The 21,651-nt window shown below is 51.7% G+C and overlaps 1 protein-coding gene across 1 annotated transcript in view; it reads right to left on the reverse strand.

Annotated features, from left to right (window-relative positions):
- Positions 1 to 21,651, reverse strand: part of MGAT5B (alpha-1,6-mannosylglycoprotein 6-beta-N-acetylglucosaminyltransferase B) — a 72,101-nt gene that overhangs the window by 38,984 nt on the left and 11,466 nt on the right. Inside the window, exon 3 of the mRNA XM_053960016.1 lies at positions 6,500 to 6,644. Coding sequence (XP_053815991.1) covers positions 6,500 to 6,644 — 145 coding nt within the window. The remainder of the gene's footprint in view (positions 1 to 6,499; positions 6,645 to 21,651) is intronic.

Raw genomic sequence — 21,651 nt, forward strand, 5'->3', positions numbered from 1 at the left:
ATGACTTGGGATGGGAGCATTCCTTGGAAACTCATTTGAAGCAAATACCAGATGATGCACGGGCAGAGCCCTGACTGAACTGCTCCAACACCAAGTTACATAATAAATCACATAATAAATACAGGAGCATTTAACTCACTAAAGCATTTCCATTTATTTTCATTTCAGTTGATTGTGGGTGATATTTCTCACACAAATACTTTTCTAAGAATCCCTGAGCTAACCCAAAGCCCATGGCTGCACACCCCAGGAGGGGGGACACTGACATTTCAGTGAGCTGGCAATAAACTTCATGAAAAAAATTATGAAAACCAGCTTTCCAACCAAATCCTGTAGTTCACTAGCACAGCCAGCAAAGTACAACCAACACCATTAATTAAATTATTTTATCAATGCTATGAAGTGCTTTGAGATCTTCCCCAGGCAGAACACAAGGCTGAAGCCACAAGCCCAAACCTTCATTTTTTTCCTGACCCTCAGAGCAGAACTGGGCTGAGCCACAGGCCTGGGCAGCTGTGGGTTTATTTATGGGATCATGAAAAGGAGGGTTATGGGATCACCACTTTGTTGGGGCATAAATGAGATATATTTACCTACAGGCTTGAGTAGCCTGATGCAGGCTGGGAGAAACCCCCTTCAGTGAGCTGGGAAGGCATTGCCAGCCTCACAGTCTTGACTAAGAGGGACCTGCCTAAAACTGAGACCAAAACCACCAGTTTTGATCAGAATCCTTAGGGTAGAGGATCCCCTGGGGCAAGACACATTCCTCAGCTCCCCATTTCCTTTGCCAGCTGTGTGTTTGGTGGTCAGGCTCTGTTTAATTTTAGCAGGGGTATTTTGGCAGCCTGTGTTTCCACTGCCAGCACTACACCCTGCCCAGACACCCCCTTCCATCCTGTCCATGCCTGAAGCTGGGAAGCCCCTGAGCCCATCCCTATGTTTGCTCCAAAATCAGGGGACCTGCTGGAGGTTAACAGGCTCTGATTTTCCTTGTGGGGTAAAGCAGACACACAGGCTGGGTAAAGGCAGCCCCACACCACTGCCCCAGCACTGCCCCTGTGCAGCCCCCCAAAACCAACCACAGCACAAAAAAACACCAGTGACTGCACTTGGCCTCAGGTGCTCATTCAAGAAGCCTCCTTTACCAGCCCTGTGATAAAGCAGTTTTCAGTGTGTCAATGGTTTGGCATGGAAATAAAATAAAATATTAAAAATATATATTATATATATAAATAAAATAATAAATATAAAATATAATAAATTTAAAACTAACTAAAATTTTAAAAATAAGCAGAAAGCAAAGCCTACTGCCAAATTAAGTTCAGCAAATTGAGCAGGAGGTGCAAGGCTGGGAGCAGGAGGGGAAGGCGTGAGTGACCTGGGCATACCTTGGCACCTGTCCTATCACCATGCTGGTGATGCCCAGCACCAGCCACCTCCCGGCTCTGCCTTAGAGAGAAAAGCAATTCATCTCAGCTGCCCAGGCCTGAATTCCCCCATTTATGTGCTCTCCTGATCCTGATGGGGACTCCAGACCAGCAGTGAGTCCCTACACTGTGCCCATCCCCTCCAAGTAACACTGAAATCATCCAGGGCCAGGTTGGAGACATCCTCAGGAGCCGGCAAGAAACAACTCATCACCTCTGCCAGGATGGAACGGGCTGTGGGACCTGTGAGGAAGGTGAGTGCTGGGGAGGAAGGCTCCTGTCTCCTGATGCACCCCTGCTTGGTCATTTAAATGCCCAAGAGGATGGAGAAATTAAAAGCTTTGCTCCATTAACGTAAGAGAATACAAGTAAAACTCACCCATGCTGGAGGAAAAAACATTTTTGGGAGATCCATGCCCTGGTCTGTATCTCCACATCCTCTCCGAGATGGCTTGTATCCAAAAATCCAGAAACCAGGGATGTCCTGCCCATGTGGAGAGGGCAGGACACAGACACAGGGGGGTTTTTGGGTGGCTGATGCTGTAAAATTTGTGTCCCAATCCCCTGACAGGGACAATCCCAACACAGGAGGTGTAGCACGAGAGGCAGCAGTGGCTCAGGAGGCTCAGCTGTGCAGTTTATATTTATTGCCCTTGTAACCCCCGGAGCTCAGCTCAGCAGGACCAACACCCTGCAAAGCCAGGCTGGACCACAGGACGGGTCTTACCTCCCCTGGGCTGCTCTGCACAGCTTTGCCCCCTCCCCTCGCTGCAGCCCCCACTGAGCCCCTCAGGAGATGGGGAGACAATGCTCAGAGGGGTCCAGGTCTGCTCCAGGCTCACCTGGGCAGCAGGAGACCACAGCATTGGCAGTGATTTCACTGCAGCCAGCTCTCCACCGGCAACAATTCAGGAATTAATAGAGCCAGGCTGGCAGGATGCAGGAACATCATCCATTTAGTGTCATATTGCGAGACTTTTAATTACTGGGGGAATATGGAGTCATGTAATGATTACAAGAACAAATACTTAAAGTGTGTGGAAATTAACTGAGCCTTGGCAGTAATTAAGCTTGAAGATTAATCAGGAGTTAGCAAATAACATCCTTTCCAGGCTATCCACCATGTGGGGAGAGAGATGACCAGGAATGCCAGTGCTGCAGACCCCAGCCCCCCCCCCCTCTGCCATGTCCCTGGGGGATGAGGTGGGCAGGGGCAGCCCAGCTCCTGGAAAAGGGCTTCTCCAAGCCCCAGCACTGCTGGGTTACAGTGCCAGCTTGGGTCAGCCACTTCACACCCCCTCCCCTCCTCCCCTCCCTCCTAAGCACTTTTCAGCAAGAGATCAACACTTCCCTACAAACTAATATTTCCCTTGCCCAGTAAACAGCTCTCCAGGAGGCTTCCATAAGTACTCCTAATTTCCTTCCCCTCTGATGATTTACGAGGGTTGCATTCAATTAACAGCAGTATTGATTTTCCTGCAGCTGACTGGCAGCCTGCTCGCCCTCGTTAGGGAATCCATCCTTCCCTTCCCAGCACGGGCAGGGTGTGGGCAGGATGCAGGAGAAGGGATGGTGTGAGCAGGGCTGGAGAAGGGATCCAGCAACCCCTGGGGTTCATAGGTGCAGCCTGTGTGACATCCCACAGAACCTTTGGGCAGCTCTTCTAAGGGGAAGAAAATTGGAGAGGGACATTTGGGTTTTCCAAGAGTTTTATCCAAAGCATTGCAAGGGGCTGGTGGGCTGGAAATGGAGGCACCCGTGGAGTATTCAATGAGACAAGCCCCAATGAAGCAAGAAAGATTTTGCAGCTTGGAAAGCTGGGGGGCTTTCCAAGGCAGGCCATTAATGCCACCCTGCATATACAGACTTCTCCTTGCACTTTCCAAGGGGTAAAGCCACCCCAAGCCTCTGCTGGAGCAGTACAGTGCTCACAGGTTGTGGCATTCACATTCTCTGAACAGAGAGACATAGTTCTCTCTCTCAGGGTTTTTTCCTGGAGAAGCACAGAGAGAAGAAGAGAAAACAATTCTTATCTGCGCCTGTGTTGGTGCCCATGTGGAACGTGGTCTGGAGATTGTTTACCCAAGGTGATTGCTTGATTGGATTCTGGTGATGGTTGTTTGGATTCAAGGACCAATTGGATCCACAGCTGTGTTGGGACTCTCAGCAGAGAGTCATGGGTTTTTTCTAGGTAGCGATAGCTCTTGTTAGTGTAATATAGTGTAATATAATATAGTTTAATAAAGTAATTAATTAGCCTTCTGAAATCATTGGAGCTGAAATCATGCCCACGTGCCGGGCATCCCAGCACCGATGACAGATTATTCCATAAAGCTCAGCAAAGCCTTCACCTCCTTCCTCGCAGCTGGAGCTCTGCAAAACCCAGCCCTCCTGATTCCATTGGAGATCCAGCCTTAAGCAGGAGAGCACTTTGTAACAACAAGAACTAATCCACTTTTGGGCAACTGGAACCACAAAGCCCACGCTGGCAGCTGTGCAGAGCGGGAAGGGGACAAAGGCAGCAGCCGTGCCAAGCAGGGAGATGCTTTGAAGACTAAAATCCCTTTGAAATTACCACCCTTTAATTGTATTATCTTGCCCTGACAGCCTCAAGTCGGTCACTGGTGATCAAAGAGACAGAGACGGGGAGGGAAGGAGACAAGCCCTCGGTGGAATCCCGGATCCTAACGAGGAACAGCACCCGGGTGTCTCCGTGGGGCTGATCCGGGCCCAGCAGTCATTGCTGGGTCCAGGTGCAGCTGGAGGTGCCCAATCCCACCTCAGCACAGGGGTGCCCAGGACTGCAGCTGGTTACCCTCAAAGGGACAGGGACCTCAGCACCCAGACTCCACAGGGGTTTCACACCAGCTGCTTTTGGATTCCCCCTGGGATGCTCTGCTCAGCTCCAGAGAGCATCCAGAGCTGTGGGACCAGCACAGAGCCAGCTCTGCTCAGAGCAGGACGGCTCTGAACCCTTCCAGCCGCCTCACGCACCCCTCACAGGGCAGCAGGGACAAGGACAAGCCAAGAAAGGTCACCCTGGATGAGGCAGCAAGTGTGGCAGCAGAGGTGGAGCCACTCAAACCTGCTGAGACCCAGAACAGCTGTAACACCTCCAACACATCACGTCCCCTCTGGCACAGCCCTCAGCCAGACCCAGGGCTGCAGGGAAGGAAGGGAGAGCTCAGGAAATGCTTCCCAAGTGTTGGCAAATACTGCCAGTGCTTCATTAGGGATTGCCACAGCAAAATCCCACCCACAAGAAACTCCCCCCTGGTGGCTGCTCCACCTGGAGATGCTTTGCCCCATGACCAGAACGGGCTCTTCAGAGGCCAGGTGAGAACAAGGAGAGGAGACAGATGGGTTTGGATGCAGAATCAGGTGAAGAGATTTGATTTCTCTTTAGGGGTGATTTATAAGGAGCAAAAGGTGAATAAACTCGTTGACCCTGACCTTCTGTTCCTGCAAATTAAGACATCTGTGATCTCAGCCACTCAGGCCCATCTGAGCACACACACAAAACCTGAGGCTCTTTTGATGTGGGTCCATCAGCTCCCATCCTCTCTCCAGGTAATGGCCCCGGAGCCATCACTCCCACAGCAGATCTGAAACACCAAATCCCCATCTGCAGCCATTGCTGCCAGCCCACAGAAACGCTTTTAAGTTTCTCTCTTGGCTGCTGGTGTAGAGAAACAACCATCACCTGAAATTACTGGTTCTTTTAACACAAGACTGGCCAAGAAAATCGTTCAGTGTGAGCAAGCACCTTCCAGTGGCTGGCTGTAATAGTCCTGTCCTGGGATTAGTCTCTGGGATTATTGGTGATCTCATTCGCTTGGGTACCAGCCAGCCTCAGAACAACAAAATCCCAGCACCTACCATGGCTGAGGCAGATTATATTTTCTCAGTGCTAGAAATGATGCTACATAAAAGGCAGGACCACGCTTTCCACGGCTGCCCATGCAGCTCCAACTCAGGTGTGCAGGTACTGTGGCAGAGCTCAGCCTTTAATTACAGGCTCACTGGCTCTGTTTTCTGTTATAGGCACAAAAGAGGCTCGTGAGGAAAGCGAGGGAGAGGGATGGAAATGCTGATGGGAGTAGGGAAAAGCACAGTGATGGCAGGAGGTGGAGGTGGGAATGTTATGAGCTCCTGTGCTGTCAGCACAGAACAGGGCAGGGGTGACCCCTGCATGTCACATCCCTGCCATTCACCTCTCCTGTGTCACCCGAGGCTCCACCTGAGCAAAATCCACACTGGCATGTTTTCCACACTGCTGAATTTGTCCCAAGTGCTGCCCCTGTGGTTTTTTATCTCTGTTCCCCCACCACCAGTTACCATTTGTGCACTGACACTCAAATTAGTATCAATGAATGTTTAAAGGCTCCCAGAGCACAGGAAAATGTCTCTTTAGCAAATCAGCATGCCACAACAGGGAGGCTGATGGCATCTCTCACGCTGCCAGCTGAGATGTGCATCACAGGGAGCCAGGGCATCATTTTAAGCCCTTCTGCACGTTTTAAACCTTGCTCAACTCCAAGGCTGAGTACATCAGCCCTGGATTTTGAACAACCACCAGCTCCAAAGCTACCTGAGGAGTACAGGCACAGAGCAAGTGTCCTGAGCTCAGGGGGCACATCCCACAAGCCAGGTGCTGCTCAGCAAGTCCCACCTCCAGCTGCACCACAGCACAGCAGTGCAGACACTGCCACACCTGCAGCTGGGACAGCTGCTTCAGGAGATCATGGAATCATAGAATATCCCAAGTTAGACGACACCCACAAGGATCACTGAGTCCAGCTCCTGGCCCTGCACAGGACAGCCCCAAAAATCACACAGTGTGCCTGAGAGCGCAGTGCAAACTTGGGAGTGTGATCACTAATCCTAAGAATCACAATCAGTTCAGAAATCCCAAAAGAAAAGGTTCCAGACATGGCAAATGAGACTGTAAAGATCTCCCCAAGCTCCATGTCCCGTTGGGTCCCACCACCCTCAGAGCAGCTCAGCACATTGGGGTGTTCTGCTCCTGCAAAGCCCCCACGCCCAGCGCTGCTCCACAGGGTCTGACTGACCTGTCCAGAGGGAATCGTGCTTCATCCCCTTTGTGGAAGTCAGTGCTGTTCTCCAGCCTGGCCAGGATGTCCATCCTCTTCATCAGCATCTCCAGCATGTCGCTCATCCTGCGCAGCACCCCTCGGGACTCCAGCGCGCCCATCACTGCAGCACACAGAGAGAGCTGAGACACGGCCACGCCTGGCACTGACAGTCCCACCCACGGGCCCCTGCCCCCTGCTCCAGCCCCACAGCTGCCCCTGGTCCTGTGCTCCCCACCCCCACGGGTGGGCTCGCTGGTGTATGGAGCGTCTCGGTGCCCTGCTGTCCCCGTGTCCCCTTCCTGGCTCTGCCCCACAGCCCCATCAGGGGCCCAAGCAGGGTAAATCCCTGCCCAAATCCAGCTGGGCTCCTCCAGCTCAGGATAGCCAGTGGTTATCTCAGCCTGGATCCAGCCCCCTCACCAGCCATGAACTCCTGACTTATGCACCTGATCCAGCCTGTCCCGAGGGCTTACGGCAAACTGACTTTATTCCCAAGCACCAAGCAAACAGCCTTTCATTTGGCACTTCTCTTTATCACCCTCCACCTAGCCCAGCATCCTGCCTTTGGCAGCAGCCTGCAGAGGATGCTTAAGGAAAAACACGGGACACTAATCAAAGGGGTGGTGCTCCCCCAGCACATCCTCCCAGCAGCACCGGATTTTCCCATTACAGAAAAGAAGACATTTTCTGCCCAAATCTGCAATGGGGTGGGTGACCCAGCACTGGATGTAGCTCAAGTGCTGCATCTCAGAAACCCCCCCAGCCGGGAAGGCCCCAGTTCCCAGCCCTGTTTAACACGGTTTCCTATGGGTTTGCATGGCACTGACCTGCTGCCACGTGGAAAGCACAGGGGGATCCAGGAGCTCCTGGCTCCCAGCTTGATTTGCCATCTAGTGACAGGCAGCGAGCCCAGAGCCAGGGAACAGAAAATAAAGCTCCTGTTTCATCTCAGCTCGGCTCATTTCACGTTGGTAATAACTTAATCAGTGCATAATCCCCTGAACCTCTCCCGTTTAGCTTATCTCTGCCATTCCACTCTCATGTGCTTTCCAAGAGGCAGCACATATTTAATTCAGGGAGCAGCAGGAGCCGGGGGGCAGCACCGGGAAGGCGAGCGGCTGCTGGATGTCCTGGGTGGCCAGCAGGTGGCCATCAGGTGGCCATCAGGACTTAGGGACACCTCATCCACCTCCAAACAGATGCACAACCAGTCTTGCAACCCTATCCTGGCACAGCCAGGGAGGTGGGATGGATCAGGCATCCCAGTGGCATTGTGTGCCAGGGACAGCCCAGGCACGGGTTTCTCCTCACCACAGGAGCTGACTGAGCACGTGAAACAGCACAGAGGCCTCGGTGTGGGTGTTTGGGTGGTTTGGGTGTTCAGATGAGAGCAGGGTGTGGCCGTGGTGGGATCAGGGGCACTGTGGCAGCTCCTGCTGCTGCAGAGCTGCAGCCCCGGCTCCATCCCCGCTCCCCCAGGAATTCACCCACTCTTCAGCCAGAGCTCCCAGGGGTTGGGAAGGCTGCTTCCCAGGGAAGGCAGCATTGGCACTGCAGCTGAACTGGAGGCTCCAGCTCCTCTGGCAGGTTCTCACCCCGGCGGGCACTGGGATAACATCGGATCGCTGTGGCACAGCACACGAACACAGGGTTATGAGCCAACCCTTAACCCCTCCAAGAAGCTGACACTGGGCCAGCCAGACCTCGCCAAAGGCTGCCTTCCACACTTGGCTGAGATTATCAGCAGCACATTATTTTTCCTGACGCTATCTAACAAAACAGAAGAAACATTGAGAGCAAAAGCAATTCCTCAAAAAAAAAGAGGACAAACCACCATTCATGGAGATTGAAACTGGGCTCTTCCCCAGACGTTCCCTCAGTTCCATGGCAAGAAGTCAGTGACTTCTGCTTCAATCAGTGTGTGCCCAAGGTCCTGTGCAGCCCCAAACCTTCCTGGGTGGGTTTGGGAATGCAGGAGCCATCTGTGCCCAAACCACCAGGAAGGTCACCCTGTCACCTGTGTGATACCAAAGTCACAGCCTGTCCCTCTGAACAGCAGCAGCACTAATGAGCCTGCAATTAAAAGATGCTATGGGGGGGGGGGTGGAAAGTGGAATCTTGGAACCTGGAGCTCCGTTTTGACAAGGGCTTCCCCAAACACAGCTGAGCAAATCAGGAAAAGGCACAGCCAAGGGAAATAGAACAGCTCTGACATGGGCTCAAATCAGAAAATCCACTGTTTGTCCACGGACTGAGCCCATTCCAGTGACATCCCTCCCACAGCTGGGCTGTGTTCATGGGTTGCAGCCCCCAGCACCCTCTGTCCATCCCAGGACTGACCATCCCCCCAATGGGGATTTCTACTCAGAATTTGCTCCTGCTCTGACATCCCAGCATGGCCAGCAGGTCAGAGATTATACCTTACACTCAGTTTTTGTGTGAGACAGTGATTACCAATCCCTCTTGGCTGCTCCTCTGCTGCAGTGGGTGAGGCTGGAGGTCAGGAAAAAGACCTGACCCAACCCCTACAGCTGTCCAGAAAGGCTGAAACCACCACCCCCAGATACCCATGGAGTCCATCCTGGCCTGGGGATTTGGATCCCAGCTTGTTTGGGGGGTCAGGTTGTGATGGTTTGCTAGGAACACACAAAGGTTGTGCCTGGGAAGGCAATGGAGATGGAGATTTCCTGGCAGTCCAGGCAAGTTCGCCTGCTCCAAGGCTTCATCACAGAAAGACAGCTGACAAGACAGCTCTGCTCCCAAATCACTAATGAGGGATGAGGGTATTCCCATCAGGGCACAAATCCATTCCCCGTGGATCCCAGAGAGCCACAGCTCCAGCTCTGCACCAACCACCAGCCTGGCCCCTGACATTCCCAGTGGCTTCCCTGAATTTCCCTGAGATGTCCCCTCCTGTCACTGCCACCATCCAATTCCCAGCTGGTTTCGAGCCATTGCAGGATGCTTTGAGAGCAGAGCTCTGAGCTTTGCTGTCAACAGTGAGCCGAGATATTCCTTCTCAAATAAAGAAATATTTAAAAAAAAAATCCCAAATACTAAGTAAAAATAGTAAAAAAAAAAAAAAATCCCAGCTTTCCCTGCATTATCTTTTGGGGCAGCCTGCCAGAAAGCAGAGCTGTGGCAGGACACATCTCCCCCAGCCTTCCCCTGGCACCCTGAGATGAAGTCGAAGCTCTTCCGCATCAACACCTCTCTCTTTCTGTTCCTGGTCTTTGTTGTTGTTGTTGTTTTTCCAGCAGCTTAAGGAAGCTAACAACGACTTGACATTTTTGGCAATGATTATTACATCTCTTGGAAAGTGTGTCTCATTAAAACCAGAAGAAAGGAGGAAAAGTGCTGAAGCAACTCTTTTAAAAATGCAAGAGCTAGGATTAATTTGTTAACCTGAAACAGAGACTCAGCTGCCTGAGCCAGGCACGGGGATCCAGAGGATGGAGAAGATCCTGGCCAGGAGCTCAGGCTTCTCCCCAAAGCCAGTGATGAAGATCCCCAAGGAGACTTTACCCACAGCACTGCAGGCAGCCAGGATAAACCCAAACCCACTTTGTAACAGCACAAAAACCCAGCAGAACAGTTCTGAAAAATTAAACAGTGCTGAAAACCACTTTATTTTAAAAAACGAAGACATCAATCTGCTAATTAGAAAGGAAAAATATTCTAATTTCCCCTGATAATCAGCAATGATGGGACAGCAAATACAAGTAAACCCAGATGATAGATTAATTGGAGTTTGTTAAAGTATGACAGGGTTTTGACAGTTTCCCTGAGTGGCAGCCACGCTTTCCAGGCAATCACTGAACTGACAGAGGTTTTCATAGCAGCACTAGGAAATAATGATTGCAATCAATCATATCTTACCGGATTTCATGAGACACGCTGGTAAACACAGCAGAGGGAGGAGAATTATTTATGGGGCTTCTGAAGAGCACACAGCTAAGTAATTGGATGAAATCGGGGGAAAAAAAGAAAGCAACCCCTAAGGGTGATGTCTTGTGGAAGAAGGAATAGCTTCTCTGTGAAACCAGCGGTGTTGTTGAGCAATAGTCAACAGCCAATATGCTCAAATTTGGATGGGTTGACACCCTGGGGAATTCACTAATGATGCACTTGTCTTTAAAATACCTGCTTGGAGTGAAAGCAGCCATGAGCAGGCGTCACCCCCTGCCTGTACCTGCCACTGGAACCTCCAGAACAGGAGCCTGGATGAGCACTCAGGAGAGCTCTGCTGCCTGTGCCAAGCTGACCTCAAAGGTGAAGTTCAGTGGAACTCGGTGATCCTTGTGGATCCCTCCCAGATCGGGATATTCTGTGTTTCTGCGGTTCTCTGACCATACAGGAGTGGAGAGCAGCTGAGAAAGGAGTGTCTCTAGTGCAGGGGACACCCAGCTGGGCAGCCCAGCACGGGGCTGGGACCAGTGGGGGTGATGTGAAGTGGTGCTGGCATCTCGGTGTCTGCGGTGTCGCTGGGTGTCGGGGTGACCCCAAGATTGTAAAAGTCTTTGTTTTCCAGCCTGTGCAGCCAAAGGAGTCTGAATGTGTAGGATCAGCTTCTCAAGGCTGTTTATTTTCCCTTATCTAGAACATTCTTTCTCTGCCCTGCTGAGCTCTGTCCAGCAGCTCGGCCATGGCATTCTGTCTGCCCTCAGGGTGGTGTTCACGTTTTATACCAAAAACTACGTGTGTATGTTTACAATAACGTGCCAATATCTGTCACTGATGTTGGACAGTGTGTCTGTACCTTAAACCAACAGAAAAGTGTCACCAGCACGGCAAGACATGGAGGGCAAGGAGAAGGAGAAGAAGGTCAGGACACGCCCAAATCCCTCCATCTTGTACCCCCTGAACCACATTCTAAAAACCCCAAATTTCTATTTTTTTCACCCTGTGTTAATTCACTACCACACTACTCAAACCCTTGTGGCTTGTAATTCCTCATACAGAGTTGGCAGCTTTTTCCACGGGCTAAAATCAAAGCCACAGGTGGTTTTGACTTCGTGCCAAGGTCTCTGAGCCCCTGCCAGGGTCTCGAGACAGCCATGGCAGCCAGAGGGATGTCCTGGATTCTGACACTGGCAAAGCCCAGGTTGTGCCACAGGGAAAGGAGCAGACAGGAAGGAGTTTCCTCAAATTTTCCACGTTTTGGCATCCTGAGCATCCTCCAGCACTGCTCACGGTGGGACCCCTCCCCACCCTGCACTTCCCAAGCACAGAGGATGTCACCCTGTCACCCAGGCTCTGGGTGCTTGGGCTGAGGAGTTCAAAAGGAGTTAAACCCCCCAGTAAAATAAGAAGAGCACTCTGGGGCCTGTCCCCTTGTGCTGGTTTCAGCTGGGGTAGAGTTAATTTTTTTTCCCAGTGGCTGGTGTGGAGCTGTGTTTTGGAATTGTGCTGAGCTCAGGGTTGATTTTCCAGAGATGATTTTGTTCTTGCTGAGCAGGGCTCACACTGAGCCACGGCCTTTGCTGCTTTTCACTCTGCCAGGCTGGTGGGGAAGCTGGGGGTGCCTGGGAGGTGGCACAGCCAGGACAGGGGACCCAGAATGATCAAAGGGATATTCTACACCCTATGGCATCACAGTCAGGGTATAAAGTGGGGGAAGAAGGAGGAAGGGAGGTCTGGCATTAGTCAGTGCATGGTGAGCAATTGCACTGTGCCATCACTTGTTTGTTTCCTTTTTGTTATCATTATAATTTGCCATTATTAATGTATTTTACTTCTGAAAATACAGAAGAAGAAAAATACTTCCTCTGTATTTTCAGAAGAAATATTTCTGAATATTTGAACCACTGAAACCACCACAACTTCATTTTCAATTAATAAACTTTTCAACATACAAGTTTTACTCCAGTCCTCCCCGTTCCACAGGGATAGGGGAGGAGGGTTGACAGAGTGGCTTTGTGGTGCTTAATTTCCATCACGACATCCCTTCAGCCACTTGGAGTGGCTGAAACCTCCCTGATGGCAGCTCCCATCCCTGGGTCACTCAGCCCCTTCCTGCTCACACTGCTCAGCAACAGCTCCGTACTGAGATGATGGGGGAAAAAACCACATTTCCACCCAAACCCAAGTTATTTCAAGGGCAGCAAAAGCCTCCCATGCCCTCCTGTGGGGAGACCAAGGCACAGCCTCAACCCACATCTCCACAGACCCATGTGAACAGCACCAAAGCATTTCCCTGACATTTACAGACTTCACAGAATTCACAGAATCACTGGGTTGGAAGAGACCTTCAAGATCATCGAGTCCAGCCCAGCCCCAGCACCTCAACTAAACCCTGGCACCCAGTGCCACATCCAGTCTGTGTTAAACACACCCAGGGATGGTGACTGCACCACCTCCCCGGGCAGCCATTCCAGAACTTTATCACCTTTCTGTGAAAAACTTTCTCCTAATATCCAACCTATATTTCCCTCAGTGCAGCTTGAGACTGTGTCCTCTGGTTCTGTCAGTTCCTGGAGAAAGAGCCCAACCCCACTTGACTACAGACACCTTTCAGGGAGTTGTAGAGAGTGATGAGGTCACCCTGAGTCTCCTTTAAAATGCAATCCCACACTGTATTCCCAATATCCATAACCTGGCTGCTTGGCTGTTGGTCCCCTCCCTTCCCAGACGTGTCACAGCCCTGCCTGGCCATCCCACAACAGCAAATCCCCTGCTGGTACTGGAGCTCAGACAGAATGAGATATTACCTATGTCCATTGAAAATACCAGCTGAATTAATTTCAATCTAAAACATCATTTGCTGTGGTTTTCTCCTTTAAAGGACAACTCCAGGCTACTTAAACCCCTCAAAAGGGCAGCACAGTCTTGAAAGATTTACTGCAGAGGAAACTGGAGGATCTCCAGTGGGGCTGAGGCAGACCCAGACCTCATGCCCAGCTCCTCGGGGTGGTACCCAGGGCTGTCCTGGGGGTCCCATCCTCCCGTGAGGGCACTCACCCTGGCATGTTCCCAGGGAGCAGAGCCCCAGCCCTTCGATTGCCTGCCCCTCTGATGTTCCTCTATTTACTTTCACTATCGATTTTGATTCAAGCAGATTAAAAGACCAAAGAGCCAACTAGCCAAGGACTGACTCTGACACATAATCCATTGCAATCACAGCCCAGAGACCCAGCTCTAACTGGAAACAAGAGAGCCCAAGGCCAGGCTCAGGTTTGCACCAATGGCCCCCTCCTATCTCCATCCTCTTGGGGAAGCTGCTCCAGGGATGGACAATGTCCCTCAGGGTGGCTGCACCCCTTAAGGGCACCCATTCCCCGGCATGGGCTCCCAGCCAGTTATTGCTGCCAACAAATCCACCCAAATCTGCCATTAAACTGCTCCAGATTTACTAATTTAAGTTACACAGAGAAAATACAGACCTGCTTAGCCGGTGCCCCAAACGAAGAGAGCACCAGGAGGCCCACAGGGAGCTGCCAGGCAGCTGGAGGTGCCCACGAAGGAGCTCAGGGGCTGCTGGTGAAGTGGACACTTCAGCAGAGCTCCAGCTGCACCATCGATCTGCTGCCCAGCCCTGGAAGTGCCAGCAGCGAAGCAGCTCCCTGCTAATCAGCCAAATTAAGCAGCCTTAAGTCACTGGCTGGTAAAGTAGATTATGTCCCACCTGCCTGCTATCAGCTACTCCCAGATTTATGCCTCCCCTGTTGCACTGCTGTGTCAATGTGCAGCCTCAGGGTGTTTTCCCTCCCTCTCCCTGCATCCCTGGGCAGGCAGAGCCTGGCAGAGCCTCTGTGCCCTTCCAACAACCCGAAGGCAGGGCCTGACCCAGGGCTCTGCAGGTGCAGCAGTGTGACAGCAGCAACTGCAACCTTTCCCTGGGCTCAGACCCCCCCCTGCCTTCCTGCAGCCCCCCACAGCAGCAGTGCCTGGGCTCCAGGGCACCAGGGGACAAATGAGCTGCGGGAGTTCCCTGCTGAGAGCCAGACCCAGCTGTGCCCTGCTGCCCAAAGCAGCACCAGCAGTGGGAAATAACCCCGTTCAGCCCCAAAAATCTCTCCTGGAGGCCTCATGCCACCCCTACAGCCAGGCACTGCTCTGCCCATCTCGCTCCCAGGCTGTCACCATGTGAGAAACGACTGCTCATTTTTTAAGATTTTATTAAACTTTAACAAAAATGACAACAAAAGGACTAAATAAGGAAAAATTACAGCACAGGGAGCCCCTGTGACTACCAGCCAGGTGCTCCTCTTCAAAACAGATGTTCACCCTTTTATATCTCTAGGACTCCTGTCAGTGACTCCTTCCTTGCTGTCCAGGGGTGGAGATCACTTTTTGACACCTTGGTTGGAGCTCAGGTTGAAGCTCAGCCCTCCCCAAACGCCCCAACTACCAAGGCCATCCCATGATAACAATGCAAGGGGCGAGGGCATGTTACAGTAACATAACTATACATCTACAAAACTTCTCCTAACATATACGTAACATTTACCCCTTAATGGTGAGAGCCAACCACCTCATTACTCATCTATAACAACAGCAAAGCCATCCTTGGGATGCACAGCCAACAGCTTCAGCAGCATCGAGCTGCAGCTCTGCTGCCCTCCTGCAGCTCTGCTGCCCTCCTGCAGCCCCTGCCCCTCACACTGCGGGTTCCCTGGCTGGCATGATGCCCCAGGAGGTTTCCTGGAGGAGGAAACCACCCCGAGGTGTCCCTGTCCCAGCCCCGCTGGCTCTGGGGTCTCGTTCCTCCCTCCCTCAGCTGCAGGACCCCGAACTGAGCCTGCACAAGAGGGTCCTGATGCTTTTCCACCCATCCAGCTCCCCCGTCCCTCCCATCCCAAAGGAAAGCCCGCAGGAGCAGCCTGCAGCTCCACCCAAACATGTCCGCTCCCTATTTCCATACAAATAAGAAGAGGCAGGAAAATGAACAATACGAACACTCACACTCCCTGTCAGGAGCGGTTCAATGCTGCAAGGGACAGCCCAGGGCTGTTCTCCCCAGCCTTTACTGCGTCTTACCCTGCCATACACACACCAGAGACCTGATGTCCCCTCTGGGACACGGGGACAGTCCCAGGAGTCCTGCCATGAGCCATCCCTGCAGGTAAAGGCAGCTGGATCATCTCCTCTCCCCCACAGCCCCTAGAGATGGGCTGGGGGAGTTGGGAAGCTGGGGAAGGAGAGATGAATACACACAACCCAAACACAAGCTGCAGTTCAGCTTTTATTTGTTTTAATATATCTTTTAACGCATCTTTCTTCCTCCTTCTCACCCCCCTTTCACTTTTTCTTTTAAAAAAGCAGCAGCAGGGAGTTTTTAGTTGCTTCTCTATTGCCAGCCAGAACTATTTTAAATTGCATTTTAAGCTGTTCTGCAGCACTTCAAACACCTCACACTGCAGGACAGGCTTCCAAATTACAAGATTAACATTGATTTTAAATTGCTTCCTAAAACACAAGGGCTCCAGCACAGGGATGGATGAAGGGCAGCTGCTGTAGCAAAGCCCAAAGGACACCAGAGCTCCTGGGGCATGGCTGGACCCCACACTGGGGTGGATGCTCTTGGGACTGGGGGCAAACTGGAGCCTGGATTTGCAGCTGAGACCCCCAGTTTCAGGTGAAAAGCAGCACACACAGGTCCCACAGGACAGGGACAGCCCTGAGAGCCCAGCCACCTGGGTTCTTGGTGTTTACAAGAGGCATTTCTCCAAGGGCACCAGCATTTGTCTCATCTGGCTCTCCTCCTGATGCTCCCCATTGCTCATCCAGGGACAAGTGTACTGCCAGGATCTACTGCCCCGTGGATTGCAGGAAAGGAAGGATGGCACCCAGCACTTGCACAGCCCAAGACCAGCCAGTGGAAGGCTCCAGGAGGCTCAGCACCCCCATCAACCCTCCAGCCCTGCACATCCAGCCCACAGCCACACTCACGGCTGCCCCGAAAGGTTCAGCTCAAGGAACAGCAGAACTCACTCATTTACCACTTCTAAAACGATCACCCTTTCTCCTTCAGCCAAAAAGATTGGCCAAACAGTGCTGGGCATCCTGCCACTTTGCTTCCAGGGGCAAATAAATCATCCCTTCCTCCAAACCCATCAATCTCCAGTGAGCCCAGGTGCCAGCTCCTCCAAGCAGCAGCAGAGCCCAAAGCAGGGCCCCCAGAGCTGGGGGGCACTGGCAGAGCTGCAGGATGAGCCTCAGCTAATCTCTTCTCAAGCTGAACTGAGCCCTGCTCTCTCGTTTAAGCCAGAGAATCAAATAAATCAATGGGAAAACCCAGCTTTTACAGAGGCTGCTATGGTTCCCACTGTGCTAGTTTTATTTTCTGAAGTACCTGCTGCCTCCCAGGCTCAGGATGAATTTTGATTTAGGAGTGAAAAGGGGTAATAAAAGCATAAAGAGCCATTAACATTCCTCCTGGCCATGGTCGGGTGTTGGCTCATCACAAGTTGATGGAAATGCCATTTGACTTCCTTATGAGCTATAGAAAATCAATTAATTGATTTAATCATTCCCCGGGTGTCCCTGCTTATGGAGATAACAGAGTGCCAGGGCAGCAGGAAGCTGCTCCTGCCTCCTCTGACACAGGGCCAGCAGGGAAGGGGCCAGCACACATCCCTGCTCCGAGGTCCTCATCACTGCTGCCCCACTTCAAGATGTGTGAATTCACACTTCCATTTTCCAATAAGTTTGGTGGCATAATTTTTTTTCTTCTCTTTAAGCCTGCAGGCATTCAATTCTGAGCAGTAATTGCATGAAACAGGCACTTCTTCAGGAAGAGACATTTTCCCAGGGTGGATTAAGCCTTAACCACTACAACAGCAGCCCTGACACTTCTCTTTACCCCTCTGTGCCCTGCAGAGCACCAGTCTGCGTTTTGCATTTTGCTCCCCCACCACATCCCCACAGAAGTGGGCAGGAACCTCCAGTGTCATGTGGAGCCCCAGGGATGCCTTTATTTTCATTATTTCAATGGCTCTCATTTCTCTGCCTGCAACACTAATTTAATAAGGGCAGTAAAGTTTTACACCTCCACTTTAAACTCCCTTTCCACGAGCTGGTCAAGGATGGGAGTACAGGGCACCTAACGATGGATGCAGAGCTTGGGACACCAGCAGAAGGAGGAGAGGCCACATGCTTTTAATCAACCCTCATTTTTCACAGAATGATTTTTCCAAGACCTTCAAGATCATTGAGTCCAGCCCAGCCCCAACACCTCTAAACCCTGGCACTCAGTGCCACATCCAGTCTGCTTTAAACACACCCAGAGATGGTGACTCCACCACCTCCCTGGGCAGCCCATTCCAGAACTTTTCTCCACCCAGGCAAAACAATGGTCTGCTCCCAAAAAACTGCAGATGAAGTTGGCCATGGGGGTGAAACCCCAGCACGGTGACACTGATGGCACTCGTGGGTGTTATGTCACCTGCCCAAAGAGCCTGTGGGGCAGTTGAGCATCCAGCAGAGCTGGCAAAAGGCAATGTTTGGGGCAGAAAGCCCTGCAGCTGGGCTCTGCCTGGCTTTGGTGTCTCCCCTAACTCCTTTCTCCCCACCAATGCTGGACAAGGAAGGAGGAGAATGGTGTCGAGCTCAGCATTTCCAGGGGAGCCCAGGAGCCAACCCTGCTGCTCCAGGAGAAATCAGAAACCCATCAGGTCCCAGCAAAGCTCCTCACCAAGAGGATGCTCCCAGAGCCAGCCAGCTCCACTTGGCACCAATCAGACAACTTCTTCCAGCATCAGCTGGCTGCTCCAGCCTCTGAGATTCATGGAGTGGCTTTGGAAGGGATGGATGCAGAGAGGCTGGAAGTGAGCCCCAAGCACTGAAGAGCTGCCCAGCACACTCCTCCACATGGCTTCCCCCTGGCTGGCACCCACAGGCTCCAGGAGAGTCTGATCCAGCTCTGCATGCAGCAGCAGGAAGATGAAGCACTGGGGACGTGCAGGATCTGCAGGTCCCAGCTGGTGCTGAGGAGGTGACACCACACTCAGACCCACACCTGGCACCTGGGAAAACAGCCTGGATAACAACCCCACAGGCAGGGCAGAGAGGGGATGGGAGAGCGTGTTGGATTAAGTTGTTTTTTTGGTTTTTTTTTAGAGATGGGGTAGCTGAGAGATGTTTTAAAAACACTAACAATAGTGTTACTCTTAATACTCTTAACAATATTTATCCTATTCCATAACATTTGTTATCTTAAAATTTACATACAAACACATGCTATATAAACCTTCTATCAAGTTCTAAAATTTTTCTACAAATTCATTTCCCACAAGAGGGGAACCTGCTGTCTTTTGAGGGAGTTTTACCTAAGCAAACTCTGGATTCAGGCCCTGAGAAGAGTCTCATCCTCCTCCTGGAGCAGCATCCCGGGCATCCAGCACCCGCTGATCCTGACAAGCTGCTCACGAGCGCTGCAGTTATCCAGGGCTGCTCAGCAGACAACACCAAAACATGACACCAGCACCCCGGGAGAGGGTTATAACTCACTCAGGAAGAAACTGGGAATAATTAGTGCCCCGTTTGCTGAGCAGAGCCTGCCCTGCTCCCTCCCTCCCCTGTCACTGTCACTTGCTTACAGGAGTCTTCACAACTGGCTCTCCTGTCGCCTCCGCTGAGCGTTACAGGCAGCAAGATAAATTTATAACTCACATGACTCCTTAAAAGCAAAGGGAACACGAACATCCCTGGAACCACGCGTCTGTGGGCTGAGTCTCAAGGAGGCAGCAGCCCAAGCCCTCACTGCCGGTTGCTCTCCCCAGCCAGAGCAGGTAAGAAAAGGGATTCCCAAAGCCAAAAAGCAACTTTTGGGTATTCTGCCCAACCCAAGCTCCTGTCAGAACTGTGTGCTCTGCCCAGAAGCTGACTGGGAACTGTCACAAGTGGCAGCGACCCAAATTTGCAAATGGGTCCTGAAATTACCTTTCCCAAGGGAGAGGGAGGGTGAACACATCTGTGTTTTATTTTAAAGCTCTCTTGGGCTGAGCAGCATCTCAGTGCAGCCAGGATGGAGCTGAACTGAGCTGTGCCCTCCTCTGCTGTCAGCAATGAGAGTACACAGGGGATCAGGATCATGGACAGACCTCCTCCTCCTCCTCCTCCTCCTGCCCTCCTGGCACAGCTGACTGCGAGGGGGATGACTGAGTTCCTCAAGCTCACTCTGATCATTAGCAAATCCAAGCTTGACCTTTCTGCATCCTCTGTGAGGAAAAATGGTGATGTTACCTGGCCATGCTCACCCAGCTGGGACGCTGCTGGAGCAGAAGGAAAAGCAGCAGAGCCGGGAGCAGGAGCAAAGGACCCCTCTGAGGAGATCATGTAGGTTCTCACATTTCTATTTGGCCTCTCTGCTCCGCTCCTCAGGGAGCAATCCAAGGCATTGAAATAACATGAGATCCCATTGCTTCACGGTGCTGTGGCTCTGAAATGGTGAAAATGCCCTACAAAACCCCGAGCAACCTTCAGCATTATCATCTGCAGCACAATTCCCACCCCTCCACAACATCCCTGCTCTGGAGAGAAAGAGAAGCCACAAACACCAAAGCTCACAGCTGTGCTGCACAGCCCTAAACATCTCCCTCTTTCCTCTCCTGTGTTCACTGATGGAAGAAATCATTTTAAGCAGGTGAGACTCCAGGAACTGGAGCAAGCAACAGCAGCAGGAGAGGCAGAGCATTCCAGGAGCTGGAGTACTGAGAGGGTCTGAGGAGAGCAGGGCAGGATTCCTGCCAGGTGACATTACACACCATCTCCAGCACAACATGCCTTGGCTGTTGGCTCTGGATCTCTCCTGAGTCCTGTAGCCCAATGTGACAAACCAGAGCCATTCTGACACCACAAAGAAGCCCCAGTGCTCAGCTTCCCCATGGTCTGCATGTGGGACAAGACACCTCAAGCCAGCAAGGGCAGGCTTCCACTTTTTTTTTTTCTTTTCCACATTTATTTTTATTCCCTCCAAAATGAACGTAAATGACCAAATCTTTTTGCAGCAGAAGCTGTTTTCTGGTGACCTGCAATTCTGCTGGATCACAGAGCACGGGAAGTCCCTGCAGGGGCTGCTGCACTGCCCACCTCCAGACAGATTCCAGGTGAGTTACCATTGCCCAGCTACAATGTCCCAGTGCTGTGGGACTGGGAAAATCTCTGTTCTAGCCCACAAGCTGCTTATCAACCCATCAGGGTCCATATCCTGCAGCCCTGAGATCAGACCCCAAAACACATCTCAGCAACACAGGACAAGGTGCAACAGCCTTGCAGAGGCTGAGCTTCACCTCTCCTTGCTTCCATTTTCCAGCTTGTGCTCTAAAATCATCTCTCCCCCACCCTTGTCCTTCCTTCACCCCATTCCCACCCATCCTGCTCCCAAAGCGGTGGAGGAAACACAGCACAGGAGCCCAGTTGTGGTCAGCCACAGGAAACCAGCTGGAGATGCTGGGGTGGGAAAAGGCAGGTGTTGATCTCTGCAGCTGAGAAGCAGGAAACACTTAAAAACAAATTGAAAAAACAGTTATGGGAACAGCAAACACACAACTCCAGCCGCTCAGCAAACCCCCACTTCCCCAAGGCAGCAGGATTCCAGGACCTCAGCACCAGAACCGCTGCTGCAGCAGTGACCCCAGGCACAGAGATACCTGTGAACCACTTCAAATGCTTCGATCAGAGTCCCAGCAAGGTCAGCTGAAATCAAATCAGGCCCCTCTTGCAGGAAGCAGCCAGCCAGCATGAGGGCAGAGCTCTGCTCCAGCCGTTTCAGGACCTGTCCTACACCTCCCCTGGGTCTGCAGCAAATTCCTCCAGCACCTGATACCCAACCCTGCAGGAATCAACAGCAAGAGGAATCCCAAGGCTTTTGATTCTTTGAAGCAGCTACAGCAGTTGCAGGCAATATTCCAGCCACATCTAATCACGTTTTAACACTTAATAACCTATTTTCCCTGGCTAATCCCCTGCAGCAGCAAGCTCCGCCAGCGGGATGTACATCCCACCAAATCCAGCCTGGGGCACAGCCACGGGCTGAGGGACCACAGCCAAATCCTCCCCAGCACCATGATTACAGAACTTGGTGCTTTTTCAGCAGTAGCCTCCTGCCCCCTGACTCCAGCAGTAAAACAACCACAAGAAAGATGCTTGGGGAAAAAAAAAGGATCATCAAACATATTAAATTCTAA

The sequence above is a fragment of the Vidua chalybeata genome, chromosome 19 (genome assembly GCF_026979565.1).
Source record: "Vidua chalybeata isolate OUT-0048 chromosome 19, bVidCha1 merged haplotype, whole genome shotgun sequence".
Taxonomy (NCBI): domain Eukaryota; kingdom Metazoa; phylum Chordata; class Aves; order Passeriformes; family Viduidae; genus Vidua; species Vidua chalybeata.